This window comes from Anneissia japonica, unplaced genomic scaffold (assembly GCF_011630105.1).
Source record: "Anneissia japonica isolate Jap-2015-1 unplaced genomic scaffold, ASM1163010v1 scaffold376_len1572418_cov194, whole genome shotgun sequence".
In the NCBI taxonomy this organism is placed as follows: domain Eukaryota; kingdom Metazoa; phylum Echinodermata; class Crinoidea; order Comatulida; family Comatulidae; genus Anneissia; species Anneissia japonica.
The window spans coordinates 592,565-602,676 of NW_022741166.1; the positions used below are offsets into that span (position 1 = coordinate 592,565).

General features: G+C 35.1%; 1 protein-coding gene across 1 annotated transcript; it reads left to right on the top strand.

The window, feature by feature from the left end:
• Positions 1–7,260: 7,260 nt before the first annotated feature.
• Positions 7,261–9,626, top strand: LOC117118595. The gene is made up of 3 exons (XM_033263225.1): positions 7,261–7,405; positions 8,495–8,881; positions 9,427–9,626. Exons 1-3 carry the CDS (start codon positions 7,261–7,263, stop codon positions 9,537–9,539), a joined length of 645 nt encoding a protein of 214 aa, XP_033119116.1. The 3' UTR covers positions 9,540–9,626.
• Positions 9,627–10,112: the final 486 nt, after the last annotated feature.

Here is a 10,112-nt window from a genome sequence, read left to right on the forward strand (position 1 = left end):
TAAATGTTTTGTTGAATTGAATTGAATTGAATTGATTTAGGAATTTAAAGATAAGAATCATTGTTCCAATTATTAGGAAACATTTTGCGCAGTGATACATTTCAGTCCACACCACAACTATCTGGTACACGCCTGCTACTTCCAAATAAAGAAATTGTTTAAATTTATTCCCAGATCTCTACTCAGGTACTTCGCAACACCCTAAAAAAAATACCATACCTTCAACAATGTAAACTCTACAATATTTATTGCTCTATAGGAAAATACAGTTAGATATTTATTGAAAGAGCTAACTTAAATACGATAACAAAATGTACACATAGGATAAATTTGGAAGTAGCTGTATACACAAATTGAATAAGCTACAGAATTTGCGGCGTTTTTTTATAGGAAATATTTCTTGTTTATTTTTTTCTCATCATCTGCATATAATAATAATTTACATTCATTATCAATACCTTGGAAGATATATTATATTGATAACTTTCACACGTTTAAACAAGACAAAAGCGAGAAGTCAACGAGGATATTGTTCATTCACGCAGGGCGGAATGTAGGTAAGAATAGCCCCGGATAAAATGGCCCTGGAAAAAATGGCCCTGGAAAAAATGGCCCCGGAAAAAATGGCCCCTGTAAAAATGGCCCCATATGACAGGTAGGTAAAAATGGTCCCAATGAAAAATTCGGTAATAGAAATGATATATATTTTTTTTTTCTTCAAATATTTAAATACTGTATAAGCATGAATTGAATCAAGAAATAAAAAATGGCCCTCAATTATAAAATTAAAGAAAAAAAAATTAATAATAAATAAATAAATGTGATGATTTATGTTGATTTATTGATTATGTTGTTGCTATTTTTTAACATTTAAATGGAAAAAAAAATAAAAACTGTAATTCATGGCTTTTTATTTATCTTTGAATATTTTATCATTGAATATTAATTCTTGCAAAAAGTAAAATGTAAATGGCAATTTGTTTGATGTTAGATTCCTTTAAAAAACTAAATTAGTGAAGATAAAAAAATGCATATAATGACTCAAGAAAATCAGTTTTAATTCAGAATTTGATTATTGGGGCCATTTTTACCGGGGCCATTTTTTCCAGGGCCATTTTTTCCAGGGCCATTTTTCCGGAGCCATTCTTACCGAAAACCGCAGGGCGTATAGGCAAGCTAGGGCTCCATTAGTCCATTATTTTTCGTTTATGCTCGAGAGGTAAGTTTCAAAGGAAACTTAGGCATTTATCGGTTTATCCAGGTAAGTATTCACGAAATAGACATATTATATGATAACTTGGAAGAAATTAATATATTATATTGATATCTTGTAAGAAATTCATCTGGTTATCGCATATCATTAGTTGTTTTTATTTCTCTGCCTGAATGCTGTAACCATCATGGCTGTAACTCCTTTGTTGACAACCACTGATGCATATCAAGTACAGTACTATGCATATAATAGAGTCATTTTTATGAGATCCGTGACTAATTTTAGGATACCCTTTTTTCTCGATGGATTTGGCAAGATGGACCAATTTAGATAAAATATAGCTCCTATATACCTCCAAGACATGGTGGGGGTGGGGGGAAGTTACGTTTGGAAGCGTTTTTCAAAATGGCCGCCTGTGAATTTGGACGCTTGTATCTCGATAACCACTCGTCAGAGAGACTTTATTTTGGTCTCAAATTGTTCACAATATGCATGCTCCTATTTATTATAATACAAATTTTTATCAAAAAATAGCGGGAAATGCTATTTTTTGAAAGTTTGACCTTTGACCTTGTATTGTCATTCTCGGTAACTAATGGTCACAGAGACTCACAATTGATGGCAAATTGTTCAGGAGATTTATGTTTATATTCGTCTTAATGAAGAAAATATTCAAATATTGACCTGAAATGGTACCGGTACCTATTGTAGGGTCATTCCATGTCAAATCAACAAGAGTAACAAAAAAATTTCTCTATGACCGTCTCAGATTTTGATGAAACATTTTGAAAAATGAACCACTATATGAAAAACCAACAACAAAAAATTAGCCTTATAGGATATGTAGTTTCCGAGATATTGAGTCCTCAAAAAAGGGGCGTGGTTCTTCAAGATGTGCAAATGCAATTTACTTCAACTTCGTAAGCTTATAACTCGGGATTGGTACCGTAATAGCTATCAAAGTCAAATTTGGTATTTTAATTTATATTTCGCCATATTTAGATTAACAGTTATCCCTTCCCTTTTGAAGTTATCTGCACTCAAAGTAGCTACAGAAAAAATGCTACAGAAAAATGAACGAATTGGCGAGTCTCAAAATTTCACGTTTTCAGTTCACACTGAGTCAGTGTGAAAAAAAAAAATTATGACCCATGGTGTAATGCATTTGTTGAGTTAACATAGAATGGCTCAACTCTTAAAAACTTTCCCATTGCAGGCCCGTATCCGGGGGGGGGGGGGGGGCGTTGGGGCCCCCCCCCCAACAATTCGAAAAACGTCCACTAATTATATTTAAAAAAATGTGACCTTGTTCCCAGAATCATTATTAAAATGAATCACATAACAGTACAGTATTAAGATTGTATGAATGTACAAATGAGTTACAATAAGAATACTAGAGCGCTGACTCCACAAGCGCAATCTTTTGTACTGCCAGCAACATAACACAACAAACATACACACACACGTTATATGCACGTTATCGTCTAAGTGTATCTTCCCCAAACTACCAGCTGGTATGTCAGTGTATAGCAATGAAGTCAAAATGCTAGAATGACACCCCGGTTTAGACAAGTATAATCGTTCCTGTCGTAATGGTTTTTCTACTACTACTAAAAAATAAAAAATTCACTTGTGGCATTTTAAATTAGCCTTAATTTATTCTTATTTTGTTCTTAATTTTCCGCAATTTCGACAGCCTCATTCTTCTTATAAAATGTGCTCTTATAAAAAAATGTAAGTGATGTTGCTATTAAAACGTACAACGTTACTCGTATCATGATGATCCTTTTATAAAGTATACCCCGTCACGGGTTCAATGGATAGATAGCGTATACATTATACCTCTGTATATGTTTTCTGTCGATGCCAAGAATAAAAATGTTGATTAATTTGTTTCAAATGCTTCTAGTTGTTTGAATCAGCTCATTTACAGTCGCTTTTAATCCACTCTTTATATCAAACTTTGCTATTATTCATTTAAAAGCAGAATTGATTTTGAATTTTTATTCGTAATGGTTACGAATTTATACAGTATAGTATTTTTCATTTGGGAAACAATTTACTTGTTTCTCCATGTCTTCCATTGGTAATTTTTTGATAGGCCCTATCGCTGTGTTCACGGACATAGAGATTAACATGATAAAATGTCTTCAAATTAGTCTACTAGGACGTAAGAAAGCAAATTTTTCCGGAGACTTCTGCCCCTGGACCCCGACCGGAGGCCCTGAGCTTCCTCTGGCAAGCAGCCTGGTTGCTCGCTGCGCTCGCGAAACGCACCCCCCCCCCCACCATTCAACAAGCTGGATACGGGCCCGGATTGTGTTAAAATATGTGTAGTTTTCAACATAGTATCTAACCATGAAGGAGCTGAATACCAAAGCTGAAATTTGGTTTATAGGTAGATCTAATATATCTGATTAACTGGGACAAATTTAAGAAAAGATTTTAACTGTCCACATGACGATCCGTTGTTAAGAAACATAGGCGTTTTACTCTTTTATAGATCTGGTCCCAACTTTGAATATATGCCATTTAATTTTAATTGATTTGATCAGTCTGTGCTTGCATGTGGCTAGAGATAACTACACATATATAATATCAGTGAAGTAGAAAAATATTTTTCATTGGGGGGGGGGGATGATTGGCGTGTTAGCTAGTGTCGTAACAGGCGCGGGGGAAGGGGAAAACTTCCCCTCCCCTGACAGCTTTTACCGGGCTGACCAAGCCGTCGTACCGGGCTGGGTAAAAAGAGAAAAGAAAGAGGGGAGAGGGAGGGAAAGAGAAAGAAGAGGAAAAGAAAAGGAAAGAAAAAGAGAAGAGAAAAATAAAGACAAGAATAAAAGGGAAGATATCATAATGACCAGACTCACAACACCCTGTAATCAATTCTCCACTTCAAAAACTGTCATAACTCTTTTGATCTACGCTGCCCGATGGCGTAACCACTGGGGAACAAGGGGAAAATATCTATCTTTGAAAAATCTTCCCCACCTCTTTATAAATGCCCTTTCATCCCCTGAAAGTGCCTAAAAACCTCAAATTTCGCGCGCATTTCTTGTTAACATGGCCCAATTTTCTCTAAAAAATTGCACATTTTAGGGAGTTTTGATCAATTCCAACGAAATTAGAATTAAAAACACCGGGGGATAAGGGGGAAATATCTATCTTTGGAAAATCTTTCCCCACCCCTTGACAAATGCATCCTCTGAAAGTGCCTAAAATTCTCAAATTCTTTGCGCGCATTTCTTGTTACGGTAGTCCAATTTCCTCTATAAATTGCACATTTTAGGGAGTTTTCATCAATTCGACGAAATTAGAATTAAAAACACAAAAATATTTTGCGCGCTTGGCGCGTATTTTTTAGTTTTATCCTTTTAAGTTACTTAAACACATAATAGTCCCAAACTCAAGAAAAACAAAGTTAAGATAGATCATTTTAACCTAAAAAAGGGGCCTCAATGTGTATAGATGGTGAAAGAATATGTTTGTAATAAATAAAACCATGATGAAAATGATTATATTTAGTTTCAAACATACCTGTGTGTTCTATATTATAAATAAGATAAGCCCTATGTCGTATTGTTTTCTATATGGTGAGTGGGGTGGGGTGGGTATGGTAAATTACTAACCGGGAAATGAGGATTGTATGTTGCTTTTATTATTATTATTATTATTATTATTATTATTATTATTATTATTATTATTATTATTATTATTATTATTATTATTATTATTATTATTATTAATATTATTATTGTTATTATTATTATTATTATTATTATTATTATTATTATTATGACGACGACGATGATGATGATGATGACGATGACGACGACGATGTAATGATGTTGTTTGTACTGTTCTTTAATTTCATTAAAGAGGGCCCCTGAATATCAGTTAACCTACTGGGCTAAACTAGAGGGGTTACCCTCTTTAAGGATGGTTGAAATAAAAAATAAATAAATACCCACTCTGACCCAAGACCCCTGTTACGCGCCTGGTGTTAGCGCCAATGTGTGCCCTTGTGCGGACAGGGGATGTGCCCCCCACCCCACCTCTGAAGCTGGAAACCTTGTTTTTGCAAAATAAATTGATGCAATTTGCTATTATAGGCCTAATCAATAAATTCCTCATGAACCGATATAACCTTAAACATTCTTGGAATTGACATAACATTACTGATGTCGTACACACCCTTCAGTGTGAAATGTGGCTCTTGCAAGCACATCTAACATCTAAGGAAAGAAGAGCTTAGATTGGTACCAGATAAAATAATTTTGTTATCAACATTAATACATTAAGTTAATTTTCATCTTTGTAAGCGCATAAGGCAGTGCAAATTATTTCTGTGACAGTCTTGGGGGGGGGGGGTATGATACAATGGGGGATGATATAATGGACCATCCCCCTTGTCAAATATTGGGGGGGGGATATATCCCTCCCATCCCCCCCCGGGATCTACGCCTATGTATAATATATCTGTAATATAAGGGGTATATACCCACTCATATGGACGCAGAGTGACCTCGAAAATCACAAAAAATTGCATCGTTAAACAAAGTGAGTTGGCATGGAATGACCCAACTCTTAAGAACTTTTGTGATTTCCTATGATGTTGAAATATGTGTTTTCAACATAGTATCTAAGTACCAAATCTGAAATTTGGTTTATAGGTAGATCTAATGTATCTGATTAACTGGGGTAAATTTAAGAAAAGATTTTAACTGTCCACATGATGACGATCCGTTGTTGAGAAACATTGGCGTTTTTCACTTTTATAGATCTGGTCCCAACCTGGTCCCAACTTTGAATATATGCCATTCAATTTTAATTGATTTGATCAGCCTGCGCTTGCATGTGGCTAGAGACAACTACACATAGATAATATATCCGTAATATGAGGTGTACATACACACTCATTTGGACGCAGGTTGACCTTGAAAATCACCAAAAAATTTGCATCGTTAAAAAAGTGGCTAATTTAAGTGCACTTCAAAAGGGAAATGGTAACTATTAATCTAAGGCCATATTTGGGAAATATGGAAAAAAATAAGTTAGAATACCAAGCTTGACTTTGATAGCTATTACCAATCCCGAGTTATAAGCTTCCAAATTTGAAGTAAATTGCGTTTGCACATCTTGAAGAACCCCGCCCCTTTTTGAGGACTCTTTTTAGTGGGTCTTAGAGGATTTTTTTTTAATCTGGTTGATTTGACATGGAATGACCCACAATAGGTCAAAGGTCGGAATGTACCATTTCCAGTGGCTATTTGAATATTTTTTTTCATTAAGACGAATATAAACGTGAATCTCCTGAACAATTTGCAATCAATTGTGAATCTCTGTGACCAGTAGATACCGAGATATGACAATACAGGGTCAAAGGTCAAACTTGTATTAAAATAAATAGCAACATGCATATTGTGAACAATTTGAGACCAAAATAAAGTCTCTCTGACCAGTGGTTATCGAGATACAAGCGTCCAAATCAACAGGCGGCCATTTTGAAAAACGCCCCCAAAACGGGACTCCCCCACCCCCTCATATCTGGGAGGTATATAGGAGCTATATTTTATCTAAATTGGTCCATCTAGCCAAATCCATCGAGAAAAAAGGTATCCTAAAATTAGTCACGGATCTCATGAAAATTACCAGCAGAAAGTGCGATTTAGATGGCTGTCAGAACAAGTTCGTTAACAACTGCTCTGTACCTTTGCTTTTTTATGTGCATTTTAACGCATACAGGTATTTTAAATAGCTGCTTATATTACCCTGAAACAAGCACTATTAGTGTAAACTATGGTGATACCCGTTATTTTTCACCGTTTGGTAGTTATTTACCTGTAAATATCAGCCACTTGCTAGGCTCAACTGTGTATAGTTTTATGTGTTCACACACAATAGCCATTGCCAGTGACCCACATAAGTGAACAATGGTCAAGCGTTAGGCTATCGATACTATCAATACTTGCAATACCGGCCTAGAATTTAATCGGAATCACAAACGTCGATGGAGGGTGTTTTTGTCTATCAAGTACAGTGGTACTATGGTTCCATATTTCTCTGCCTGTTCATGTGTTTCAACTTTCCAACTAACACTTGCCAGATGTGGAGACATTGAAGTTAACCCTGGTCCAAGTACCAACCTAACAGATCAACGTTTTACTAACTCTACAAGCTCTTCCACTCCAGGTAACAAACCCACACCACACTCCTACTATCAAAATATTAGAAGTATAAAAAAGAAAATGGACATATTCAATTCTGAATTTCAAGGTCATCTTTTGAATAATTCATTTGATTTTGTCGGCTTCTCTGAAACCTGGTTAAATTCTAATATATCTGACTCAGAACTTTATTGCCCTGGTTTCACTTTGCATAGGAAAGACAGAAATGATGGAAGGCGTGGTGGTGGTGTTATGTTATTAACTTCAAATAAATTTAAGTCACGACGGTTGGATCATCTGGAACACGCAGACCTGGAATTCTTATGGGTTGAAGTTAAGTTTAGTAATAAGCAAAATAGTCCTCATAGGAATTGTCTACAGAGCACCAAATTGCAGTCGAGATAGTGTACTTAAAATTGCTCAGTCAGTTGAGGACGCAATATCTACATGTCCTCGTCATCAACTAATACTGGTCGGGGATGTTAATCTTCCCAATATTACATGGACAAGTGACGGGACTGGATCAGCTCCCATGAACTCTATTGGTGAACTTTTTATAGACAGTTTATTAAATGGTTTTAATTTATTTCAATGTAATGTGAAGCCAACGTGCAATAACCATATTCTAGATGTCATTTTATGCAATTCTTACGATCTTATTTCTGACATTGTTGTTGGTCATGATATATTTTCTTCTGATCATTTATCTCTCAAATTTACTTTTAATTTTCAAATAACTAATTATAAATTTCATTAAAAATCTAATAAATTTTATAATTTTAAAGCTATTAACGACAACGACCTCATAAGTCAGTTCGAAAGTATTCCTTTTGACATTATTAATAATGGTAATGATATTGATGAAAGTGTTACGTTATTTTATGATTTAATTGACGCTGCACTCCGTGACCTTGTCCCAATTAAGACATTCAGACGAAAAATGTCACCTTGGTTTGACAATGAGATTAGGACTGTGTTAAAACAAAAGAACATTTCTTTAGAATGTGGAAAAAATATAATTTAGTGCAATATAAAGAAGCTTTCAATTCTGCAAGGAAAACTTTTAAAACATCAACCAAAAATAAATATTCTGTATATATTCGTTTACTTTCAGATAACGTGAGAAATAATCCAAAACGTTTCTGGACTTGGATGAAGACAAAAACCAAGTCATCTTCTTATCCCTCTGTAATGTCGTATGGGGACAGGGTCGCGGAAACTGCTAAAGAAAAAGCTATTATTTTCAATTCCTTTTTTCATTCTGTTTTTCAAAAAGATGTTTTTCCAATTACTGAACAGCATCTAGCTCTCCCTGAAGCTTCTCTTGGTGTCCTGGCGTTACCAGTCATCCAGCCTGAGTCTGTTTATAAACTTCTAACGTCGCTTAAAATTCATAAAGCAATTGGCTGTGATGAACTCAGTAACCATGTTTTAATGGTGTGTGCCAGGCCTTTATCAATATCTGATATCTGTCATATCTTTAATACATCACTGACTACAGGTAAGTTTCCTTTTGTTTGGAAACAATCAAACATTGTTCCTATTCACAAATCCGGTACTAAGAAGTCCGTGACTAATTATAGACCCATCTCGCTGCTGCCTATCATCTCTAAGTTCTTTGAAAAAATTATATTCACTCATATTTGGTCTCATGTCTCTCCTGCCATCTCCCCTTGTGGTTTCGTTCCCGGTAGGTCATGCGAGACAAACCTAGCTTGTCTCCTGGCTATATGTATGACTCCATTAATGACAAGGGGCAATGCGATATTATTCATACCGATTTCTTAAAAGCTTTTAATTTAGTTCCCCACAATTTACTTATTTTGAAATTAAGACAATATGGTTTTCATTTTAATCTTTTGTCATGGTTTAGAGATTTTTTAAATGGCAGGCAGCAGCGAGTTGTTATTGAAGGCGAGACATCGGGGTGGCTTCCGGTCAACTCCGGTGTCCCTCAAGGCTCCATTTTAGGGCCTCTTCTTTTTAACCTGTATGTGAATGATATTCCCTTTATATTTAAAAACTCAAAATGTCTTATATTTGCAGATGACTTAAACATTTTCCAAAAAGTGGAAAAATTAGATGACGCTGACAAGCTTCAAGGATACCTAGACAAACTGTGTTCTTGGTCGCACTTATGGGGTACCGTATTGTGTTAAACCATAAGAAGTGCAATACCATTACCATCACTTTAAATAAAAACAAAATTAATTATATTTATTTAGTTGTTGACAATCCTATTAATAAAGTGCAGCATCATCGTGATCTCGGTATTATTTTAGATTGTTCTCTCACATTTTCTTTTCACGTTGAAAGTCTTCTTAAAAAGTGCAATAGGCTGCTTGGGCTGGTGTGGCGCAATTGTAAATACCTGGATACCCATTCTAAGATTCATCTCTACCTCACACTTATTCAACCTAATTTAGATTTCTGTTCTATTATTTTTAATTCGTTCTCAAAAACTCAAGCCTCGCGCATTGAGCGGCTTCATTCAAGGTTTTTGCGCTACATCAGCCACAACCAGAACATTGAGAATAATTTAAACAATGACATTAAAAATACTTGCAATAACGATTATCACCTTTCTATACTTTCACCTCTGTCCCGCAGATATCTTAAAGATCTTATTTTTCTATTTAAATGTATGCATTCCATTTGTGATTGTAATTTAGTTTCTTGTTTTGGCCTCCGTGTTCCTGTTCCTAATTTAAGAAATAACAATGTTTTTTATA

Bases quoted from the DNA above. Each gene is read 5' to 3' on its own strand.
- LOC117118595 (XM_033263225.1), top strand. From the start codon at position 7,261: ATGGTTCCATATTTCTCTGCCTGTTCATGTGTTTCAACTTTCCAACTA. The intron at 7,406-8,494 runs GTAACAAACCCA...GTTTACTTTCAG, and splicing joins TACAAGCTCTTCCACTCCAG to ATAACGTGAGAAATAATCCA. The intron at 8,882-9,426 runs GTAAGTTTCCTT...TTATATTTGCAG, and splicing joins TAATACATCACTGACTACAG to ATGACTTAAACATTTTCCAA.